The 25,749-nt window shown below is 44.0% G+C and overlaps 1 protein-coding gene across 1 annotated transcript; it reads right to left on the bottom strand.

The window, feature by feature from the left end:
* Positions 1–17,476: 17,476 nt before the first annotated feature.
* SOCS4 (suppressor of cytokine signaling 4) lies at positions 17,477–25,672 on the bottom strand. Its single transcript, XM_010579800.1, has 2 exons — positions 25,602–25,672; positions 17,477–19,336 (listed from the first exon to the last, which is right to left on the bottom strand). The coding sequence occupies exon 2, from the start codon at positions 19,235–19,237 to the stop codon at positions 17,927–17,929; it is 1,311 nt and encodes a 436-aa protein (XP_010578102.1). The 5' UTR covers positions 19,238–19,336; positions 25,602–25,672; the 3' UTR covers positions 17,477–17,926.
* Positions 25,673–25,749: the final 77 nt, after the last annotated feature.

Genomic DNA, 25,749 nt, shown 5'->3' with positions numbered 1-25,749 from the left:
GCCGCCGCGCGGTCACGTGGCCCCTTCCCGCCCACTGCCTCCCGCGCGCCCAGGGACGGCTGAGGCGCTGACAGGATTCGGCCGGCGGCTCCCGCCCGCCGCGGGTCGGGGTCCCCGCCGGGACGGGCGGCTTTTCTCCCCGGCCTCGGAGCACCCAGAGGCGGCAGTACTCGGCGACGTTCGTTCCGCCGCCCCCCGAAGGGTGTTTTCAGCGGCGCGGAGGGTGATCTGTAGCCCTTTGCCGTCTCGGCTGACGGGTTTCCCCTCAGCTAGCACAAAATCCCACCGGATTGTACCTAAACTTAGCCAAAACGTCTGCTTTGCACATTTCGGACCTAAAGGATGGACAGCGCACCTGAACGCTTGGCAGGTTTTCTCACACGAGGTAACGACCTCTCCCTGCCTACCTTCATATCCTCAGAGCCTCGTGGTGAGGGGGACTAAATACATCGCATCATTTGCCTGCCCTGCCCCTCCGAGCTATGACACTAATCCTGCAAGCATTTGCATACACAGATAATTCCGTTAAACTCAGCAGAAACGCGGGCATGGCTGATGCCAAGCACGTGCCAACGGTCCTCTCCCATGCGCTGGTGCCCTTCCCTTTGCCAGCGCGCATCTATTTGCACTTTTCAAGGTCATTATTTGGCCATTTTCTGAAGCAACTGGGAAAAAGCAGCAGCAGGAGCAGGCCCCAGGCATGAAACCGCAATATTTTTACTGCTTTATTTGCAGAAATCATTACTACAAAAACTAAATGGGTAGTCGCTACAGACCCAGTCCTGCGATGGCATGATATCCCATTAATCTGCTCCCTCCAAATTTAATTAAGCGCTGTGGAAAATATAGGCTGATTTCACAGTTCCTTCAGAATTGCCTTTCCGAGTAGAGCGATCACTGGGAGTTTGTGTAGAAACAGCACTGCTGGCATGGCCTCGTTGGGAGTAATGAGCAAATAAGAGTGAAATCAATCTGCCTTCCAGCTGTGCGCCGGGCACAGCGGTTCAGCTCACCTTTGCTTTTCCACGCTTGAAAGGCCTCGCCGTGCGTGGTTGCTGCTGTGTCCTGGACTGCCAGCAGTGACAGCAGGAGTCCCCAGAGCATGACGTTTCTTCCCAAGTAATCTGGTAGTTAGAAACCTTAATTAATGAGCAAACATGCGGCTGATGACGGTGATGATGTGTCACTTGAAATAACAAACTGGCACTGCAATAGCACTTTTAATGAATAACCTTGCCAACCTTGACATTAGGATTGCCCAATGTGTAATAAGTGTATCCCTCTCTTTGCAGAAGCAGAAGATGATGGATTTTTGCACAAATACTTATTTGTATACACAGCTTTCCCCTCCTTCAGGCAAACAGCTCTTCATCTGTGTGTATGTATTTGCTGAAGGTTGTAAAAAGACCTGCAGACGCGACTTTGCATAATTTGTGGGCAATTGATCCATCTTAGTGCCAGGAATAGGACTCGGGGGGCCTAACGCCGAGCCCTGGCCACATCCTATTGGAAGACATTACTTTGCACTCTAGATTATGTAATGGAAAACAAGTTGGGATGAAATTGCAAATTTAGAACTTGCGTGCAGCTCTTAAGGAAGACAATGGAAGCTGTGTGAAAGAAATTTGGCTCCCAGTTAGTAAGAGGCATTATTTTCCATGCCTCTGTTGTAGGACCTGCGATGGTATTATTTAAATTATTCAGAAAGGCTGTTTGCTGTGATAATGTGAGGGCGGTTCTTCATTACAGGTCCACGTTGCAGGGCCTGTGCTGTTGCCTCTATGGTATAAGTATAGGCCACTTTGTTTTTTCTTCAGCATCATATAAATATTTGTGTTGGAAAGAAGCTCTGGTCTAACCTCCATCTCAAAACAGGGCTAGCTTCGAACCTTGTCCGGCTGAGTTTTGAGTGTCTCCAAAGATGGAGATTGCCCAACCTCTCTGGACGTTCAGTCCAGTCCCTAAATATGGTCACTGTGAATACTACCGTTATTCCTTGCAGCTCATCAGACAGTCCCTTCCTGCAACTCATTACTGTTGCTGCTTGTTCTTTTGCCATGTACCTCGGCAAAGCTTCTGCCTGCTCTGTAACCCCTTTCTGGGTGGCTGCAGACTGCAGTGAGATCCCTCCTCCCCTCTCTCCTAGCTCAAAAATACAATTTCCACAGCCTCTCTTCATATGCTGTATGCTCCCACCCCCCAGCCCTGCCAGTGGCCCCCCTCTGAACACCCTCTAGTTTGTCAATATCCCTCTTGTCTTTCAGTGGCAAAATTGGGCATAATTGCCTGCCTTGGCCTTTATTTTAGGGTAAAAGACCAACAGACAATACTTAAATTGTCTGATTTAGTACTTTTCAGGGACAATAACACAGATCTTGAAATGTGACAAGCATCAGAGTCAGGAAACTTTACCGCACCCAGAGGGCTGTGCATGCCACAAACAATAAATTCAGAGGAACAATAGCAGTATCTTTTTTGTACCTCCTGCTTTTACATCAGCTAGTCAGGAGGAGGAACTGAGACTCAGCGGAGGCATCCCTTTTCTATCCAACCAGAAAATAAAAGGATTAGTTTTTATTTTTTTTAACAACTTTAAAATTTTGGAATGTAATGTCAGTTTTAGTTAAGAAAATGCCAGTCTCTGGTGATGGGCTAGAGCAGTGAGATACAAGATGTTAAGCTTCAGTTACGGTGTTGATTCTTACTGGGCGATGTCACTCAGCTTTTATATTCATGCTTCACTGTGCCCTGTGAACATCATGCGCTCTGAAGAATTAGCTGAGCCACCCTGAAGCTAGATTTTAAAGGATACCAGATGGTATGTTCAATGCATGTGGTAAGCTTTTATATGCTTTTCCCCTATGGCCAATCACTGACTGATCATTTATTTCAAAACCCTCATAAAATAAATCACTTTGAAAATGACGCCGTCTCTAGTTAATAAGTGCTCTTTTTCAAAGCAGAGGCTTGTTGCCATGAAGATAAAATCATAAAACTGGTTCAAAGTGCATTGGGATGGCAAATGCACCCTATTGAGGAGATGAGAGAAACTGGATTGAACTGGAAAGGAAGCATTGCTGTCTGCTTGTTGTGAAATTATGAGCAGGTGAACTGTCATTAAAGACTTCGACAGTCACTTAGGTACTAACACAAGCATTTTCTGTGACAAGGAGTGAATTTTTTGGGTACATTTTCTTTCCACAGTGATGGATATGTAAAGCCTTGATCATGTGTCAAGCTACTGCGCGAGTTTCTTTTCAGATTTTGGAGCTAGTGATTATGTCTGGCAGCAGAAGACAGAGCTCTCTTCACTTTTTTCTTGGTCTTTTGTGAATAAGAAGTAGAAAATTCCTCTCCATGTGACACCAGTGAAACCCACCTCATCATCTGTCCTCTCAGAGAGGTGCCCACCTCCTCCCCATCCCCAAAGAGAGAGCCATGGTTCCCCTGAGGGATGCAAACCTTTGTCAGTCCCTTTTCTGTTCTCCCCTTCCCCCTTCTTCTGCATGCCCAATCCCAAACTGTGGTTCCTGGTGCGGTGTTGCAATCCTCACAGCCTCTCAATGAGTTTTGTGACATTTGCTGTTTGGCTTACAGCCACGGCTCTGACAGGCAGATGATAATATGAAATTATGGCCCTTCATTCTCTGAAGGATCATGTTTTCGAGTGCCCGCTGCTGTGGAGACAAACTGGAAAATTTCTTTTTTCAAAAGCTCAAAAAGCAAATAAAAGGCCCCCTTACTTTATTTTGCTTTTATTTTGCAATTGGAAATGAAGCTCTTTTTGTGGAGAGGGAGAAAGAGGTGAGGAGTAGCTGGCTTGTGGAGACTTTGGCCTGGCAACGAGGGCAGAGTTGATTTTTCCTGTAGTCCAGACTCTCTGACAGACAGAAACTTGGAGGCACACACACACACATCCCTGGTGGAGAAACTTAAGAACAGTCACTGTGGGAGAGACCAAAGGTCCAGCTGGCCTCGAGTCCTGCATGACTGTGGGCAATGCCAGATCCTTAGGAAAAGGACAAAGACAAGAAATGTGCAATGATCCCGCCGCCCCCCAAAGCCTCTGAGCCCCTGGCACTCGGCAGCCTGGGGTTCCATCTGCACCAGCAGCAGCTGGAGACCCACTGAAGGCAACGCCAGCACTGTGTGAAGGTATCGTTCGCGCCATGGGGTGCCTGCTGGTTATCTCCGTGATTGCGTGAGCAGCTCCCAGCAGGAAGAATGTGCCCTGGGTTGCTAAATCTCAGTCCCTCAAGTTTTTCATCGCTTCGCTACGATGCCGTTTGTGGCCCTGTCTTTGTGCCTCATTTGATCTTTCTGTGCAAAGCAGTTGGGATCTGTTTGTTCATCGAGAGACGCTTCTGTGCTCAGGCACTTCTGCTCTCTGCCTGGCACGCCACGCTTCCTCTGCAAACCCTCCCAGATCTCCAGTTTTGCCCAGCCACTGACTACACTTCTATATGTGAAATTAATTGTTCAATACCAAGTTGCTAGTGTCTCTACTACAGATGTATATTGATGGTGTAGCCATACTGCTAAGGTCAATCATCCACTGATTGGTGCCAAAGAACACATTTACAGTCAAATGGCTTGTAGTAATTCAGGGAATGATGCACAGAAGGATCATTTGAGCTCTTGAAGGATCTGTAAGTCACTGATATGACAAAAGTGCTACTGAAGGGCATGTGATGAATTATCGACATGAGTATTCAGTATAAAACACTGTGTGGAAAGCATTACATCCAGAGGTGATCCAGGGGTGCGTGGCAGCGTGGGCCAAGCTGCCTTTTCTGCTTTTATGAGGTTTGGTGGAGAGCCTGGCTCCAGGGGACTCTTCTTTTACTCACACATCCGGGAGGTTCATAGCAGCTGAACAGAAGCTGACCGTCTGACCCCAAATCCTCCAGCTGAAGACCAAGTCGATGCTCACCTGTTAATTTCAGTGGTTTTAGGAATCTCTCAGAGTGGGGGTATTTTCCCCCAACATTTCTATGCTGAACTGGGATGGACATTTACCAGGTACCTGGTGCAGCTGAGGGAATTTACTCCATTCCAGGACTAAGGTTTTGTGTCTTACCTTTATGCTCCCTGCTCCAGGCAGGGACTTCATGGCTGCAATTGCCTTGTCAGTCTCAGGCTACCCCATCAAAAAAGCACGAATTTCATCCACTGCAACTTTAATACAGTAAAATCTTGTCACATCAGCTAATAGTCATTTGATGCCGTGAGAAAATCTGTGGAAATAACACCCATGTCATTCCTCCTCCTTCTCTTCAGCTTTCAGGCCCTGATTCAGCAAATAGCTTAAGTGCCGTGCTGAAGTGGTGCCTTTTAGTTGCTAATGCCATGCAAAAATGCCCTGAGAATAAAGCAGTTTTCATGACCACTGTTAAAAATCCGCTGCCTTCTTTGGGTCTTATTTTTCCATCAGCCTGCTGGAAGAGTACAGCCGGAAAACAGATTAGCCCAGGAAAGACTTCTCAACTAATAAACATACCACAAATACACTTCTTAGTTGTATTTTAGGTCAAATGGATTTGTCAAGTCAATAGTCACCCAAGTATGAAGGATTCCTATAAATAAATGAGACTTAAATATTTTTAATATCTGTCTGACAGAGCTCCTTTAAAGTGCAAATGTAGCTGGAATTAACTGAAGTCAAGATCATTTCAAGCAAGAGTCATTAAAAAAAAGAAAAGAAAACAAACATTTGAACTTTTTAACCTTGGGGTGTTTCCAGCCACAGCCCTAGCAATGATAATAAATTCAGAAAATTCCGTGAAAATCTCTATTCTTTGGACTCTTGAGGCATTTAGCATAATGTTCTCAGTTCCTCTTCTCTCTTATGAAAACAGGAAGAAATTATGCAGGGTAGTAGCTGTTTAAATACTAGAAAGTCTCCCTGGGGAGAATTACAGACATTTCAGTGATAAATTGGAAGTGAGATAACGGAAGGTTTGGAATGAGCCTGCTCCAACGTTCATTTCAAAGCTTCCTCATTTATTTCGGGGCTTTTTGTATGAGGTTTGAGATGAGAAAGTCTCAGCCCCGCTGAGTTTGGGTGACAGGTTTGTCTTTGTGCAGGTTTACCCTGGGGAGATCCCACTGAAGCAAGGCAAAAACACCCTGTTAATCCAGCATTGGATTTTTTTCATGGAAGTCCTACATCCAAACTTCATTCTGAGGCTTCCCAGCAGCCAGGCTGCTCTTCTCCCTGCCAGACCAGAGTCTTATAGCTCTAGGCTGTATGAGCGAGCATTATATGTTATCTCAGCTCTCCCTGCCCGGGGGCAAGCGCTGCTCCTCCCTGTAAATGTTTGTAATATTGTCTGAAGAAACAGATTTCAAATCCCCACTGTAAGCTCTTTCCCCCCCCTCCGCCCAGGGGTGAATGCATCCTAATTAATTAGCAGAAATACAGCCATTTAGAAAGAAAAGGAACCGACTATTGTGATAAAGTACATTGCAAAACATGCTGGGCTCCACTCTAACAATATCACAGGGAGCTGAGGACATAATTGCCTTGTTATTTCGTGCTCCCCAGGGCTGTGCTGGAGGCAGTTTAGCAGAATGGGCATTTAAAAACTGCCTCCAGCAAACTCCGCTCCCTGCTGCCGCTGCCTGCTTTCCCAGGTCGTGTCCCCCCCGGCTCGTCGCCTTTGCTCGGCTTGGCAGGAGCTCCTTCTCCTCCTCCTCCTCCTCCATGAAATTCCCGTCCTTTGATTCCCCATCCCACGACTGCTGCCCCGGACTTGGTTAATACCACTGCTGCAGAGCCCACTCCCTTCCACCACTTCTATCTATATTCATATAGTATTTCCCATTCTATGCTTAGACTTGAAATTCTCTGGGACATGGAGCATCTCCTTGTTTTAGTTTTGAGGTTAGCAGTATCGAGCTACTGTTGCAATACAAATAATGAACATGAATAACACTTCCTCGGTAATATTTCAGCCCAGCATCACAGGGTCCGGGCCGGTTGGTGACCTGAGAAAACCAGTCTTGTTCTGGACCGTGTCACACTCCTTCCTCGGCGCTACTTTAGCTAAACACATTCTGGGAAAACAAAAAGATATGCTGCCAAAATAGCAGAAAGAACCAACTCCCCAAACAGGAGGCCTTCCCCCAGCTCCACTATTTGAACCACCGGTTTAGCGAAGTAACAGGAGGTAAAACCAACAATCACGATGTTATTTAAACTTATGAATAGCTCCTAATCACACAAATTGTTCCTAAGGAACAAGTAGGTAGCAAGGATTGCAGAATCAGACTCCAAAACGACTATGCTGAAGTGCAGTAAAAAAATGAATGGACTCTTTCCTTTCCCTCTCAGCAAAGATTTAATAGCCAGCACTGTAGTTATGTCTGATACTGCTAGAAATTACTTTTCTTTTAGACAAAGTATATATTACATGCCTGCTAAAATGTATTTTCATAATTAAAAATGAACTGTAATTGGCAAATGAATTAAGAATACTTCTGTGGAGATCTACTCTCATTCATTCACTGATTTGCAGTCAGTTGTTTGCAATGAATCTCCCTACTGTTAGAAATTAAGACACACTATCAGATTTAGACTGTAAAAGCACCAGCGTAGAGCCGTTTAGCTCCTCATTCAAAATAACTTAATATAGTAATGCTTGTTTTGATTTTGAGACAAGTAAAGCACACATGGCTAAACTGAGCCGGCCACTGTCTGAGCTACTCTTCCTTCAGCTTTTACTTGTGGCCACTGTTGGGGATGGGGTACGTGGCCAGATGGACTTTTGGCCCAGCCTGGCATGGCCATTCACATGTTCTGCTTTTATATAAAACTAGGTAAGTCAGTGTAAAAGTCTTATATTAGAGTACAAATACGACAAAGCCAAAGCTGGCAGAGGGAGCGAAAGAAAGAATTTTGGATGCTCGCGACAGTACTCCAGCCAACACGAGATGGTGGGAGGTGTACATCTTTTTGCTTTACTTCCTACCACTGTGCATTTCAGGTTAAGGTGGACAAGCTACACTTGTGATTTCAGCTGCTACAACATTAAATTTCATTTGCTAATGCCATATGTTATTTGTGTGATAACAAATGTGCCATTTTTAGCTCATAAAGCATTGAATGAATTTATCTGGAATAATTTCTACCCTAACACGGCCAAACATTTGACAAACAGGTTCCAAAATGTGCTTTCAGGAGTGCTATTTGATTACAGTGTGTGGGTGTCAAAGCAGTTAAGAGTACAATCTGGGGGGAAAAACGACAGGAGATAAAGAGCAGGGGCACAACGCTTGGCTTGGGAAGCCCTTGGAAAGAGGCGACTCCGGTTCCCCAGTTTCCCTGCCTCCCCCTTCCTTCCCTTTAGGTCTTCTCCAGCCTCCCCCATCCCTTTCTCCTCAATAATCCTGTCTGCCTGCAAGCACAATAAAGGAGGGCATCAGATAAAGCAAGGGATTATTTACTTGCGCTTTTGCTATTAAATGAAGCACAATCTCTAAGTATTCAGTGCATCCCCCTGGCTCATGGGAAAGAAAGGATCCTTTTATTCCTTGGCTAGTCTTTTGTCTAGCCAAGAATCTGCCGCCCACTCAGGTAATTTGTACCAACAGATCATACCTGTGGTAGCAGAAGATCCTGTCAGGAGGGAATATCTAGCAGAAACCAAGCATTGCTCATGCATGAGAAAGGCTGGCTGGGAAGGGGTGAGAGCTGATTTTTTTTTTTGTCTCACTTGGAGGAGAGGAGGACTCAGGAAAAGGCATCTGCTCAAACAGGGAACATTTTTTTTTTTTTGGCTTATCTTAATAAATGTGTGTGTTCTTAGTGAATCAACGTAAAAGAGACAAAGGGAAGTGCCTCATTTGCCTAGCGTACTCAAACTCGCACCCTCCTACGCAGTGCCACCTTTGAATATATCTTCCCTAATAAAATGTTCTCCTAGTTCCCCTTCACATTTGCCCTCTCTTTGGGCACGGGACCAAGATTCCTTGTGTACAAGGAAGGATACCAGAGCCAGCAGCATCACACCAAGATACAATTTGGCTCGGAGAGTATAAAATGACAGGAGTATAAAAATGACAGGATGTCCCGCTCGCCAACCCTGTGTTACCTTGGCGGCAGCAAGATCTCAGCTATCTTCTAGTCTAATGCCAGTGTTTTTGCTCTAAAGAGACGGACAAGAAAAGCCTTCAGCTTGCCCTCAGCTTCCAGCTTGCCAGGTCAAAGATGTCCTGAAAAATGAGGAATTTCTGAGGAGGCTGAAGATCGCACAGAGATATTCCTTGCCAAAAACACCAGGGTGGAGATTTCCCATTCCTGCTGCTGAGAGGTCATAGCCAGCCACACACAGAAAAGTCTCTGTTGCACCCCGGCACTGGCTTCCTTCCTCGGTTCAGCTGTCACCCCAAATTCCCCTTTCTTGCTGCGCTTTCCCATTCCGGTTATCCTTCATGCTCCTGCAGACACCCTTCCCTCGGGCTGACGGCACCCTTTGCCTGTTTGAAACATTAGATGCCTCGGGAATAACACTAAGGTGCTGATAAACTAAAGAAATTAAGTCTTGGGGGCTGTTCATTTCTAATGCATTAAAATAATGAGAAAAATATCCACAAGCCTGAAATTATCTAATTTTGCAGCTGTGCTGGTGGAGAAAAACACTATCTTAGATTTAGTAGAGCTGTTCCCTTCCCCCTGCCCTCTGTCCCCCAGTATTTTCTAGAGACCTTTCCTCCTTCCCCTAGGTTGGAGGACATGACGTTTCAGATGGCTCCGAACAAGTTGTGCAGCAACACAGCCAGTGCTCACATTGATTTTTCTTGACTAAATTTGCTTGATCTTTTTTTTTCAGGCTTTGGATATCAATTAAAAGAACACTACTCTTTTGTCTTGTGTGTTGCTCCCCTACAAAATAATGAACTGTTTAATACACTAGAGGCAATTTCAAATTATCTAGTTTAATGAGGAAGGTTGTGACGGAAGATTTATTACCCTTTCTGATCTGCTAATGTATTTTCCCAGCCACCCCAGCAGAACCAATCACCGTATTTTCATTATACACTCTATTTTCAGGGGTTCATTAGTTGTAGACTAAAAATAACAGTGAAGGTCTCAGTCTGAGAGCTAATCCAATTTTTTTAATTGGAAACAAAATTTGATTAGACAACTTTCTAATCATAACACCATCAAGCATCAAGACCCTTACTGGGTGTTTTGTCCAAATTGAAACTTCATGTGACTACACATAAAGACCTGACCTAGAAATACAATCACGTAACTGCTACGAAGGACGAACCCAGCCTTTTCCTTAAACAAAAATTCCATGTTAGCACAAGCAATGGACTGTAGTCTATTCCAATTGATGCACATTAAAGAAAAAGGTCTGGCAATGAACCTGTCCAGCTGAGACAAACTCAGAGACGCTCTTAGCTAGTGGCTGAGTATGAGACTTAAGAAATAACTAAGCTGGTTTTTTTTTTCCCCCAAAGAATTAAAAAGAAAAATAAGGAAAATAAGATGGAAGAGCTCCTGTATGGCCAACAGGGCCTTCTACCTCAAAGCTGGATTAGAATCTTTCTTAAGTTGGTACTTTCCAGCAATGGCTTTGTGCTGGTGGATTACAGTACGTAACATGAGCTCAGTGTTTTTTCCACTGCATCATTTTGATATGCAAGAGCCACAAGCGCAACGAGGAAGACAGGGAGACAAACATTTTTGGACTTTACAGGGCATGGCCTTTGCAAAAAGATGTCACCACCGTGGTGGGAATGTGGAGATGCGCTGCCTCCATGGCAGCTGCCCTGCAAGGTTCTTGTCCTCGTATCTCGCAAGACAGTCGTCCTCGTATCTCTGCACTGGTGGGGGGAAGAGGGATCCGTATTCACAAGGGCCAGCTTTAGCAGAGGGATGCTGGCTTTGGCCCCCTACAGTGGCCAGACATCCTTAATGGGCTAATGAGCCTGCTATGACTTTTAATTATGCTGTGGCCACCACCGGGAGCTATGCTGTCTGATCCAGACATCCCACTGACTTGTCCCAAACACACACCATTCAAGGGATTCTCCCCAGCAATAAAATAACTGGAGTAGCCATGCGAGGACATTCTTGGGGCACTTGGCAGTCTTTTCTAACCCTGCAAGGATCCCCGCAGGAAGGTGTTCGTAATGACCTGCCTGGGGGGAGGCTGGGCTGAGGACATGTTTTGGCCAGATAACGCATCACTCTGACACCCTGGGGATTTTTAAAATGGATGTAGGAAAGAGGGAAGTTATTGCAACTCACGTCAGCCCCATGCTATAGATTTTAGATGCATAAATTATATATTTACATTCAAAACTCTATTATTCATAGAGTTGAGTAAACAAATATTGATTTTTACACTGTAGCACAGATGAGTATTTCTAATGATGCAGACAGAGGCTCTTCTTCCATCCTCGGTAACTCTGACCTCATCAGTGCTTCCTGAGAGTAGTATTTAACAAGGACGATCAAGTTTAAAACCAGTTAGCTGCCGCTGTTTGGAATGGAAATCAATGTGCATTTCTTTCTGAATGGACAAGCTGTCCACCCACACCACCACGTCACAGTGTGGCTCGTCCTACAACTGTTTTAGATGCTGAACCAGACAGACGCAGACGGAAAGCAAGCAAAGAAAGGATGCGTGAAACCATCTCGGCTCATACAGAGTGACCTTAGCTCTCCCACTGTATGGGAAGAGGCAAAGATATACTGGCTGTGTGAATATAGCAGAAGAAGTAAGCTTAAATGTATTAAAAAAAGTGATACTACTGCACAGCTCATATTAAACCTTTGGAGAAAGGTCTAATCATCAGTATGTGAGCTTGTGTCAAGATTTCTCTCTATTAAATATTTCTCTCTATTAAATGTATGATACTACCATGTACATTTAGGGGTTGCAGAAAAAAATCCTTTAACGTCGTTTTCCAGTACTGCGTTATTTCAGAGGTTAACCAAAATCACTTACTTCATAGCTAACTTTGCTATATTGAATCAATGTACAAGTTCCTTATTGGATTTTTATTGCAGATAAAATTGACAGAGAAAATCACTAGGATATACTTAAAAATGGGAAGGAAATGTACGTTTACAATAAAAAGGTCTCTGAAGGTCTCTTGTTTCATAGGAAGGAAGCTGTCTTTATATTGCATGAACTATAAAAAATGATTAAAACTGAAGAGAGACAGGAAGCTGATAATTTGATTTATCATCTTAATGGCTATGATTCATGAATAAATAATATAATGGTTTATGTCTCTCTTGTAAAAGAAGTAGAGAAGAGCAATTTGTCTAATAAATGACTTCAAAAATTACAGCTGAGTCTTGTTTGCCACATTTGTTCTATTTAAAAAGAATGAGCGAGTATCTTATTTCTTATTACTTACTAGGACATTTGTTGTATTATTTATAAGAGTCAAAAACCTTAACTAAAAGCCACTCATCTCTGACCACAGTCTCCCATTAGCTTTAAATTCAGGAAAGAGAAAGGGATTGATCACTAGATCAATAAATCCAACCTTAGAGCTGACTAAAAGCTTCCTTTAACCTCCTTCCTCCAGCATCCTTTTTCAAAATTAAAGTATCCCCCTTTTTAATTATTTAAGAGCATGTCAATTTTACAGTAAGGCCATGTATGACTGCATCATACAAGGATTTCTTCTTTATATTGGAAACACACCAGCATCTTTAAAAGGAAAGCATTTAAATTACGATCACTTGTTTATTTTTTTTTTAAATTGGATATGCTACTACAGATACACATATCCTGTTCCAAATGTGCCCTGGATTTCATCAAGACCAGTGCTGAGAATAGGAAAATTGAGAAGAAATGTGTACTCCCAATTACTGGACACACAAACTACCCTAAATCCATTGATGATTCTGATGGGAGCTGGAGTTCCTCTGAACTGACGGCACCGGGCCAACAACTGACATTGCTACACAGCTGCAAAAAGTCACTTCAGGCAAAAGTAAACTCCAGAGAACATCATTAATGGAAAGAGTATTTAATTTTTTTTAAACCATCCTGTAAAAATAGCTTGTATATGTTGTTTGCCCAGCGTGCATCAAAAGCCTGACCTTTTTTTTCCCACTTACATCAAAATAATTTATCAAAATCAGATCTTTTTTCTTACCAGAAGCTGTTCACACCAATTCAATACGCTGTGTTTCTACTGTCCTCCTACGGAACCGCCTTCAAAACAATACAAACCACGTCATGCTGACACAATTCCTGATGCAAAGCTGGCTGGGTGCCCCAAAACAGGGGGGCTGTGGCCAGGATCACCTCTGGATTACGTCCTCACTTGGCCACTGACCTGCTGCGTAGCCTTGAGCACGTGTTTTTCTGCACACCTCCGTACCTTTCCTTGTTCCACATTTAATCTTCATCCTGAAGAACTTGGGATCTCTGTCTTGCAACAGCTTGGGCTTAGAAAATAGAAGTTCTCACCCTGTTTCTGAGGCTAATTTTTTAGAGGGCTTCAACACTGAACTTCAAGACTTGATTGTCTTTGGATCATACTTCAGATGCAAGGTGTTATAAAGCATTAGTGGAGTGAGCAGCACTGGTAAGACTGTTAATGACAGCAGCGGGAGGAAAACTTCAGGATGACAATTCTTGGCATATTGTAAAACCAGTTAATTTCTACAAGGCTTATTAAAAAAAAAAAAAGGAAAAAAGGTACATGGATTTAAGCAAAATAGATGTTTTGAGTTCTCATGTTTCTGTACTGGGTTTGCATGGCAAGGTTTTGGTAGCGGGGGGGCTACAGGGGTGGCTTCTGTGAGAAGCTGCTGGGAGCTTCCCCTATGTCCAGCAGAGCCAATGCCAGCCGGCTCCTAGTCGGACCCGCTGCCGGCTAAGGCTGAGCCCATCAGTGATGGTGGTAGCGCCTCTGAGATAAGAGATTTAAGAAAGGGGAAAAGTTGCTGTGCAACAGCAACTGCAGCCAGAGAGAGGAGTGAGAATATGTGAGAGCAACAATCCTTGGTGCAGACCTCCAGGTCAGTGCAGAAGGAGGGGAGGAGATGCTCCAGGCGCCGGAGCAGAGATTCCCCTGCAGCCCGTGGGGAAGACCATGGTGAGGAGGCAGGCTGTTCCCTGCAGCCCAGGGAGGTCCACGGGGGAGCAGATCTCCACCTGCAGCCCGGGGAGGACCCCACGCTGGAGCAGGGGGATGCCCAAAGGAGGCTGTGACCCCGTGGGAAGCCTGCGCTGGAGCAGGCTCCTGGCAGGACCTGTGGCCCCATGGAGAGAGGAGCCCACGCTGGAGCAGGTTTTCTGTCAGGACTTGTGACCCCGTGGGACACCCACGCTGGAGCAGTCTGTGCCTGAAGGACTGCAGCCTGTGGAAGGGACCCACGCTGGAGCAGTTCGTGAAGAACTGCAGCCTGTGGGAAGGACCCACATTGGAGAAGTTCGTGGAGGACTGTCTCCCATGGGAGGGACCCCACGCTGGACCAGGGGAAGAGTGAGGAGTCCTCCCCCTGAGGAGGAAGGAGCAGCAGAGACAACGTGTGAGGAACTGTCCCCAACCCCCATTTCCCGTCCCCCTTTGCTGCTGGAGGGGAGGAGGGAGAGAAAATCAGGAGTGAAGCTGTGCCCGGGAAAAAGGGAGGGGTGGGAGGAAGGTGTTTTAAGAATTGGTTTTATTTCTCGTTACCCTACTCTGGTTGATTGGTAATAAATTAATTTTCCCCAAGTCAAGTCTGCTTTGCCCATGACGGTAATTGGTGAGTGATCTCTCCCTGTCCTTATCTCCACTCATGCGCCTTTTGTTAAATTTTCTCTCCCCTGTCCAGCTGAAGGAGGGGAGTGATGGAGCGGCTTTGGTGTGCACCTGGCTTCCAGCCAGGGTCAACCTACCACAGTTTCATAAAAAAATGTACACTTGATGAAATGGATCTTTCTCTCACAGACTGCACATGTATACACAACTCAGTCGTTAGGTACAAATGTCACACAGGTATGAATGATCTGGACAAATAAACCAAGAAAAAATAAGGTGAACTTCCACAAAAACCCATTTGTTGATATTTTCTACATACAATTTCTCTAAACAAATGCAATTAACTGTCCCAAAGTCCAAAGGCACTATTTTTATGTGCCACACCTTCTTCCCCCAACCGCTACATTATATAGGTCTCCTAAAATTGGAGTGCTCAAGACATTTTTGGGGTAAGTGATGCATCAACAAATGTCAAAACAATGTAGGCTGCATAGAGAATGACACTGAAAACACAGTGCGTTGGGGAACTATACCCCAAAAAAGGTTCTTTCGTGGCCTTTCATTTTGAAGGGACAAAATCTTTGCTGATTTTGAAAGAGACAGTGGCCTTCGCTAACTTCCAAAGCAAGTACAACTTCTGGTCAAAAATCTACTTTTTGTGGTCTTGCAATAAAAATAATAATAATGCTAATCTCTATCTAAAATTATGAGCTTTTTGCCCTAATTAAGAGTTTCTGAAAGAGAATTTTAATCAAGCAGACCACAAATATCTCTGACGTCGCTCTGTGAAGTCAGGTTTTGAACCAGATACTATTACTTTGTACTGCAGCCACACAAGTCACAGGCCACCCTTCCACCGTGACAGGCACAGCGTAAAAGAGCAGAGCAGAGATGATCCCTGCTGCTCACTCGCTTTGTATTTGTAAAATGGCAGTGATAGGTAAGAGGGAAAAATAGATTTACTAGTATGAAGCTGTCTTTGATAAAATACAGTTTATGCAAAAGGCAATGTCAGTTGAATGGAAGCAGCACAAGGAAAAGATTACCAAAAAAAGTGTAATTTTTCTGGCATCAGTCATACAATTATCATTTGCATATGGAGGAGGGAGAATCTCAGCTGGTATAAGCTCTTATAAGTGTTATCAATAAAGCCACGCTGATTTATAGCAGCTGAGAGTTTGTCCTGTAGCGTATTCATCCATGTGCGATGTGATAGATTGATGTGTTAGCATTTTCTCCCTGGAGACTTTGGTTCAAAACCTATTTAAAACACAGTGAAAACAAACGGTCTGGTCTCTAAGCAGATGTCCCTGGAAATCTGTTTACATCATCACAGTGACAGCAGTTTAGAGGAAAGGGTTTTCTCTGCTCGGGGCAGGGGGCAAGGGCAGGCTAGCAGATCCCCGGTGGAGTTGCACGGCAAAGCTTCCTTGGTAACTCCTGAGTACCCAGCTTGCAGGATGGATTTGATGTCCGCAAGTCTGTATGATTCTGTACATGGTGAAATTAAATGATTCAAATAGAAATATTGCTTAGTCTTAGTCTACAGTCTCGGAGCGAGACTCTACAGCACTGTCCTCTGCTGCTCCTAGCCTGCACACAAACATAACCTCAAGCACACAGGTAATTGCCGATTTTTGCTAAGATATTTTGCATGCATGAAATTAAACACATTTGTAATTCTACAGGCTTGGGGTCTCAGTTTCAAAAGCATTTCAAGAAGACACAAAAGCTCCCTGTGATCAAAGGAGAGGAAACAGTGCGGTGGTTGTAGTTACAATTACATCATCTCACATACTTTTGGCAGAGCAGTTCTGGGTCCAGTTTTGTGAGAGGAGATAAAGCACACACAAGTGAAGACAACAGCCCTGCAGGTCACTCCTGCAGCTCCTGGCGCTGTGCCCCCAGGCCAGCCTGGAAAGCAACGGAGTTTTTTGCCTGAACCCAGATCCACTGAGCCTCATTGGGATTTCACTAATAATTCAGCAGCAGATCTGCCTATCCATGTAATGTAAGTAATGCTTTTAGGAGCATTATCCATGCGTGGTTTTCCCGTACATGGAATTTGGCAGGAGGCCACTCGAGCAAATGCTTCACATTGCAAGAAAAATCTGCAGACTTTTTTTTTTTTTTTAAACTACACTCATTTAAAAAATAACCCTCCCACTAACAAAGTAAGAAAGTTATTATCACCTCAGGATCAACCATGCAAGATCACAGAGTTTAATATGCAGATTTTTAAGGAAATGTCTTCCTTCTCACCCTTCCGTTCCATGCCTTATCATTTCAGAAGCAGCAGCTCCCATAGTGAAAACTGGGTATATTTCATATAATGAAATAGTAACATAGAAATAGAGTTACCAAGTCCAAGTCCCATCTATCATAAGTAACTATATCATTATCCCTTCCAGACACTGATCAAATCCCAGTTTATGAGCAGTTTGCTTTTTACTGCTATTATACAAAATGAAAAGCTGTTCCAGAACACCGCTGCTCTGACGATGACGAGCCCTCCTCTTTTCCAACCAAAATCTTTTCAGGACCAGTTTATACATGTTTGTTCCTGTACTGACCGTTGTCCTTAACTTGAATTGTTTTCCCCTCCCTGGTGTTTAGTCCCCTGATGTATTTATAGAAAGATCATATCCTCTTTCAAACTTCATTTTGCTAGGAATAGTCATGTTAGAAATAGACTGATGAATTTAGTACATTAGATTTGAACAGACATACATACACACACACAGAGGCTAGAGCACTCATTTTAAAAGAAATGCAGAAAATACAGATGAGTCAATCTTTAGTTAACAGTGCATTATTTCAAACATGTCAGCAACATATGTAAATACAATATAAAAGACAGATCAAGTTCAAAACTGATTTTTTAGGGTTTTTAGATCTAAAGACTATCCATCTATAGAAATACCAGAAAGTCTACCTGTAATTCCATAAAACTCTAGGCTGGGAACAGTACCAAAAGCCCACAATGAATATAATTTCTAAAAAAGAGAGCTGGGAGACTCAAAGTACATTTGGATAAAAAAGCCTTAGACAGAGGCTAGTTTGGGTGGTAAATAATCTGCAGAAAAAGAAAAAAAAAATCAAATTGCTATTAAAAAAAAGAACCCTAGAAGGAAGAAAGACTGAACACACTATCTGTCTGTTTAGAGACAATTTCATTCTTTCATAAAAATATTTTCTAGCTTTGCTGCTCTGGTACATCAATCCTGAGTACTCTAACTTTCGACTTATAATGATATTCCTTCAGATACAGCTTCACCGATGGAGGAATAGGAAGTGCGTCAATACCATCATAAGTTGTACAGTTACAAATAACCGTTCTACATATATGTTGAAGAGAAAAAGGAAAAGTCCTGTTTAGCGGAGTGGATAAAAGTGGTTCAAAGAACATACAGGAACTTGGATCTTTGTAGTGCTCTAGGAGTCCCGTGATGTCCGGAGAATGGAAGACACAAGGATCATGGGCATCAAAGCTGAAGTTGTGATTCCACTGCTCTATCCGCGCGTGGAGGGAACGACTGTAGCGCCTGAAGCTCACAGAAAACAAATAGTCTTCTTGGGCAGAATCTCGTAACAAAAACGTTCCCTCTGGCTTTCCTTCTAGCAGCGCCTCAGCTGCATATTTATCCATGACTCCCCAGTAACAGGGATTGTTATTGATCTGGAGGAGGTCTGGGACTAGGCAGTGGACATAATCAATCTGCGTATGGTATTTCGGAGGTGTTTCCATTCGTAGCAGCTCGTCATCCGTTTCCCATTTGGGCTTGTTTCTTTTTCTAGAACTTGTGCACAGTGTTATAACTTCATCGTCAGAGTCCATATCGCTCTCATCTTTACTGCTCCTTACCACCTTACCTGTAACCAACTCAGACCTCAAATCACCCCTAGAGGAACTGCTGTCAGTGAAGTCGCAGGACTGGGAGGAAGAGTCCGCTCCCCCATTGGCAATCTCATCGTCTCGCAGCTGATCCTCCCTTTCCTCATGCTGGGATAAGTCAGCAATTATCCAGTCCTCCGCTTTTGGGCTTATAGGGGCTGTATGTCTTTTGATCAAGTGCCACCGAAAAGCTAGCTCCGAGCGTGGAGGGAAAGGACACTTATCTAGCATTAACTCACTGATATGAATTTTTCTTTTTGATGGCAGTCCTGAGGTGTGCCGGCTGCTACAATTCTTTATGGGAAAGCACTGACCCACAGCATCTTGCAGCTTCTGTTTGAGAGAGCGGCCTAAAAACCTGTGACCGCACGAATGGTCTAGATCCAGCTCGATAGACGAACAGCTATACTTCCTCTCTTGGCTCCTTAAATTAGTCCCTGATCTTCCTGCAGCACTTGCTGTTTCAGCGTCAGAACAATGCTCACTCTTTTTTGACCAGGAGAGCTTCTTTCCACTCCAGACGTAACCATCCTTTCTGTCTGCGCTTCTGCTCCGGCTGCTTTTGGGTCTCACATCTGCGTTTTTAATATTACTGTCCTTATTTTCTGCCATTTTGACAGCTTAGCTTCACAAGTTGCCAGAAACCACACTGTCTTTCTTGTAGGGTTTTTCTACATAAGGAAGATTCCTTGAGGCACTTTCTGGAAATATCTAAGGAAAAAGAAAACACAGCTAAGTTAATAGTTATGCATGCACACAACACAAGACCAATGCAGCTATATACAGGACAACAGTGACAATTAATTGCTAACCATATAAAAATAGTATTATCAAGCTGAATTCACTAGAACACTCCAGAAATACCAGTCTCATCCCAGACAAGGCACTCTTAACACTTCCTTGGGAAAAGCATCCTCCAGAACAAACCATCTTACATGTTTTGAGTATCCATTCTGACTATGCAGCACAGCAGACAGTTTTAGGTATTGACAATCCTATTGTGCTAGGGTCCATTTTAAACAGAAGCACTTCACATGGCAGGTGATACTGCTTTAGCTGTTTGTTGAGCAAATTCTGCATCTCTTCCAAATAACCTTTCGAGAAGGAACACGCCAAAACAGAAACAACTAGGTCAGAGTACAAAGAGCTACTGTACCTAGATGATACGCCTGTTTGATGCTAATCCACAGGGTGGGATGCCAGAGATCTTATTCTTAACTGACACTTTTGGGTCACTTTCTGGATAAAAAAAATTTAAATTATATCAGTCACAGATTCCGTCAATTTCTGAAAGCTGTTTTCCTCTGCCTTTTCAAACAGAGCTAGAAAATACTGAGCCCCTAAGGGATTGAAATATCTGGGGCTTTACATACTGAAAAGGATTAAAACAAATCCAGTCCCTTACTAAAAGCAATTTTAAAAGGCCGTGAAAGATGGAACTGCTTATTACTCATTAGAGAAGAAAGTTTACATTATTAAAATCAGTGTTGCTCTGAGACCTACGGTTGCTGATTTCATTCTCTTTTGTTTCTGAAAGTGTACTGAATTCTCAAATAGATAAGAGGTTTCCTTTTGAATGTTGAGCTTTGAAAAAGAAAAAAAAAAATCCTCTTTTGATTACTCAGTTGAAAGTAGAGCAGAATTTTTTCAAGGTACATAGATAGCAATATGTTATGTATGCTATATTCTCCCGAGGCAGGGAGAATGTAGAAATGTTTCCCATCACATACCATGATGCTTTTGCACCAAAATGATGTACAGCTCCTATATTGCACTTGGTTTTTTTGGCTGTGGGTTTTTTGTTGTGGGGTTTTTTTTGGTGGGGTTTTTTGTTTGTTTTGTTTTGGTTTGTTTTTTTTTTTTTTAACTAATTGACATGGTAAATACTAAGCAGGAAAAGAAAAGGGCATCCACTTCCTCTCTCCATTCAATCCATTCTCATCATCAGGATTAGCCAGCATGACACAACCTCTCTGCCATCCCCCGGGGCAGCGCAGGCTGAGTTCTAGCCTCTGCTTTCAGTAAAAGAATAAGACTGCCGTGCCAAAAGGCTTACATGCAATCTGTGGGCCAAATGAATCCCAGATGTAACTTTCACCCAGGAATTTTTTACATTGCTTTCCTTATTTACAACCCACAAACCTGAGAGCTGTGGGGGAAAGGAAAAGGGAGGGAAAGGGAGGAGATGCAGAAATGTAGAATGAGGGTAAGATAGGTAAAATACTGGAAATATGTTTAAAAAAACCTGGCATTAGAGCAATCTAGATGAATAGTACCTCACTTGTACCAAGTGGGATCACAGAACAGGGTCCATATTCCAGCAATTACAAATCAAAGATTAAAATAAAGATTTCATCTTCCTCTCTCAGGATTTTGCAAACCACTTTTCAATGAAACAATGAAAACATTGCAGGATGCAATGCAGAGAGGAGAAAGGCAACATTTGTGTATGAGACCTGAAACACCTTTATTTAGATCAAGATTCATTGATAGCTTTTGTAAGATTGATATTTTTCATCCAGAAACAACCAGAGTGGAGCACTGAATTTTCTCCACAATTAAAGAAGAGGGAAAAAAAGCAATCTCATTTACCCTAGTGATAATCTGAAGTAACTGAAGACAAAACGTTATTCTAGATTCATCTTGTGGTAAAATACGTTAACTCTCTATATATGGGATTTTTAATTGGACCCAGAGATATCATTGAGGTTGCAAAGTCAAGTACTTAAAAACTAGGATACGACAGTTTGTAATTGCCTTTGAAACCTTCAATTATCTCATTCTGCGCATCCAGCCCATATAAGGAATAAGAATATGGGCTTTTAATTAAAAACTGCAAAACATACAAAATCCAGAAGTGCTGAAAAGGCCCATTATCTCCCAACTTCAGCCTTGCAACTGAAATAAGCTCAGTGTTTTATGTAATTTCTGGGTTGCTGTTGTATTTAACTGTAAAGCCACCTTCTACTTTGTACCTTTCTTCTATCGCAAATCATTTGTGGTACCTGAACCCTGAAACTAACTGGAGAAATAGCACGTGATGCTGTAAGACATGCACCATTAGCCAGTAACACAGAGAGCCGTTTCCCTGGGGTTTAAAGGCTGCTGGAACCGAGGCACCAATTTTGCCACATCAGAGCAGTAATTGCTAATCAGACATAACACTAGACCTGTGAAAAGAGCACGGAATAAATGAAGAAAAACAGATGTCATCCTCCTAAATCCAGGTTTGAACTTGACCTTGCGAAGGAAGAGTAAAGGATGGTTCAATGGTCAGCTTGTGACTCAGGAGACAAAACCTCAGTTTCCAAAATGTGTTACAAATGCCCACGTGCTCGCAGGCAAGCTGCCTTCTGAAATGCGCATCAGCCACAGCATATTTAGGTGCCCAAATCCCACTGTTTGGCATTACAGTAAGGAGTCACACCTTCATACCTTTCCAAATCCGTGATTCACAGTCCCACCAATAAAACGGGGACCAAAAATAATTTGGGTGTTGGAAGGAAAAAGGCATAAAGGGCAGCTTTCCGTGCTGTATTACTACTTACCACCTAAACCAGCTATTCCTTGTGCTGCAAACATCCAAGGGAAATGCCGGGTATCGTACATCCATTAATGGCTAAAGCGCACCGAAACAACAGGAGAGGAGGGCAAGGATAAAAGAGAGGGAACACAGAGTGTACTTTTCCCTACAGGGCAAGGTTAAATGGAGGAGTCCAGCACTGTGCAGCTCACACGCATCAGTTCTGAGATCCCTTTTGGTAGATATAATTAGACTCCTGCTTACAAAAGCCTTCTTCTGCGCGGGGATACCTTAGGCATCTCAGAAGCAGGCAGATCTGACAAAACCCTTACGCTTGAAACTCTTCCGCTCAAGCAATGGCAAAGATAAAGCAACATGCAGGGATAGGCAGAGTTCACTTCGGGCCACGGGATCCAGCTTGTAGTTCAAGGTTATCGAACACTGTCACAGCTTACAGTCCCCGAGGACAAGCAGAGAGCTGGGTGGGTTTTGTTGTTGTTTTTACAATGTGCAGAGCTCCCTCCTTCAGAGGTATGTCTCGCCAGGATGCGGGGGGGTGAGGGGGCACAGACGGCTGCACAAGATGCTTTTTCTTTGAAGCGCTGATGCCTCAACATTAAAACTTCAAGCCCAAACTAAAAGCAGTATCTAGTAGCTATTTGGAGGCAGTAACAATATTACCTCCTAGCTAGAGGTAAGCTGCAATCAACAACTGTGATAAGACAGTTACAGCCTCACCATACATCTAATTAAATCAGCAGCAAGTACTCAATAACTCCAGCAGGAGAATCAAAACCATAAGCGCAGACAGACCTTTTTTAATTTATTTGATAAATACTGAATTGCTTTAATTAGATATTTACGTCCTGAGCCGCTGGATCCTTGCCTCTAGCCCAGTACCTCCAAGTCCTCTTCATCAAGCTGCTTCCCTTTCAGTATGACAAAGAAGCAGATGGTGGGGGGTCTCCAGCCCACCCTCCCTCTCGCAGCAGGACTGTTGCCAGCGTGAGCTCAGGGGAGCCACGGCATGGTCTGGTCACGTATTGAAAACCTGAGGATGGAGATCCCACCACCTCTTTGGTGCTCCCACACTGCACAACCCTTCTAGTGAAGGAAGTACTTGGAAAGGTTTCTGTCCAAGTACACAAAAGCCAAAGTGTCGCTGTATTATGCCTCTAATTAAACAAGAAAAAGAGACTCACACAAAAAACCAACAAATTGGGTTTGGAATTGTTATAGAAGTTGATATTCTTCTAGAGCTGATAAAATTCTGAGAGAAAAGAGCAAGCCGCAAAAAACTGGAGTACCTTTTATTTTTTCTTTCAACTTACATAAAAGTTATTTAAAAAAAAAATCTCACCAGTCACACGCTGTTTTCATTAATTTTGCCCAATTAGACTTTGGCCACAAGACCGCATTTTAAAACCTGACCTTCCACTGAAGTTGAGCTGTTATTGACTTATTTTGGAAAAAAGCCCAACCTATTAAGGATAACATTAAGTCCTAATTCCTCTGTCTTAACTTATTTTTCTTCAGTTTTGACTATGTTTATCTTGACTTATGATACTGTCCACAAATACCTAAGCTAGACTCCAGAGGCCTTTCCAGCAAATTAAAGCAATAATCACACACACACAAAAGAGAGTGACTGTCTAAAGATACTGATCATAACCTACAATGCTTCTCATTTGGAAATATCCTTGATTTGTCCTGGGTCTGTATACCCCCAGAACTGTAGGAGGAGGGGGGCACGTGGCTGTGCCCACCTAACCCCAGCACTGGGGCTATTTTATTCACACCCAGGAGGCAGAAGTGATCTGGAAGCAGGTGCCAAAGGTGAGGGCTGCTCATATCTACTGCTTTAATGAAACTCAGCTCATGTGCTGAAGGAGAGACGCATGCAGCGCTTGGCAGACCGCAGCGGCACTAAATGAGTAAAAGCTTTATGGTCCATGACCAACATTTGGTGCTCCACCCAGAAACCGAATCGGAGAGCAGCGCGATTCCCGGCTCCCGCCCTGCTGCTCCGCTCACAGCCACTTACACCTATTAATCAAGTCAGCAGCAGGTTGAGTTCCTGACCGGATTTAAAGCATAACTTTGCATTTGATGCCGTGCCACTTCGGACGTGACAAAGCCACAGGGCCTGCAGTCCCTTGGCCAAGTGACCTTGGGATCCCCCCGCCCCTCGAAAAACCTTCCCCCCAGTTCTCCCATGCCGTTCAAAGAGTTATCCCAGCAGGTAGCACAATAAATTTATATGTTACATAGAACTCAACTTAAAACGGCTTTTATATTGTAAAATATTTTAGGTGCAGTTGGTACGAGAGTTTCTGCAAATTAAAATAATAAAGAAAAATAAATACAGTTGGCATGCATTTGTCTCCGTCCCAGGCAGCAGCTTGCAGTAGGACTGCTGTAAGAATAGCGTGGTCTTCCCACTCATCTGATAAGCGGTTCAGCTCGAATCGTTTTGCTAGAACACGTTATCCTCACCAGAAATCACGATTTACTGAAATATGTCAGGGTACACCCATGGAAAACATGTCTCTACACAGCTTCCACAAGGTTTAATAATGAAATCTGGGCATTTTTATTTTTATTTTTTTAAAAGAAGCGTGCCTGCTTTGTAATCCTGTCACTTACTCATTCATGAAAGTACCAACAATGTGACGGTTATAGAGAGCCCGACCACATTTCCAATATAAATAAATCACTCTGCTCACTCCAACCACTGATAACTCCGCTGCAGAGCAAAACTGGAGATAAAACGGGTTTGCCTGGAAGCAATTTTTCTTAGAAGCAGGAATAAAGTGGGCCAGATAATTAAAGCTACATAAAGGGAAAATAGAGAACTCTGTATTTTTCTCCTTATTTCAGGTACGTCCAGCTCTAGCATTTTTTGTCCTTCAAGAAATAAACCACGCCGCTTTCTTCCTATTATTCAGCACACGAAAGCTTAACGATTTTTTGCAGCGCAACCGCTACCTGCCCAACTACAACCGCTGTCACCTCTCATCCAGCACACGCATCGGGACGGCGATAATTAGGGAGTAATCCCATAATTACCATCACGATCTCCAAACGGGTTTGATCCTGCAGCCTTTTTACTCGGGCGAGAGCGCTCCCTCACCCTTTGCCGTGAGGGGGATTTTTGGCTGAGCGGGGTGAAGGGCACTGCCCCCTCATTTGGGCTTTCCTCGCCATTCCTGTGCCTCTTGAGGACTGCCATTAAACGGATAGACCTAAGTATGTACAGTACATATAGACGCACTCTATACGTTAAGATACGCGCAGGGGGCATGCCTCCCCCCCAGTTTTCCCACAGAAAAAAGGCAGCACCCACCGGGGACCGAGCCCGCCCCGGGGAGAGGGACGAGAACCCCGGCTCGACGCCGCCTCAGCCGTCGCCCCCCCCCCCCGGCCCCGTCTCCTCCCCGAGCCCCGACTTACGATCGTCCGGAGGGAGCTGCCCTCCCCGGGGAAGCCGCTTCTGCCGCCCAAAGTCTCTCCCTCAAGGCGGGCAGGGCGGCCCTTGACCCGCGGCGGGCGAGGCGCGGGGGTGACGGCAGGAGGAGGAGGAGGAGGAGGAAGAGGAAGG

Source organism: Haliaeetus leucocephalus, unplaced genomic scaffold (genome assembly GCF_000737465.1).
Source record: "Haliaeetus leucocephalus isolate CR32 unplaced genomic scaffold, Haliaeetus_leucocephalus-4.0 Scaffold678, whole genome shotgun sequence".
In the NCBI taxonomy this organism is placed as follows: Eukaryota; Metazoa; Chordata; class Aves; order Accipitriformes; family Accipitridae; genus Haliaeetus; species Haliaeetus leucocephalus.
Note: the sequence above shows the minus strand (reverse complement) of the source record. Positions and strands in the feature narration are given on the sequence as shown.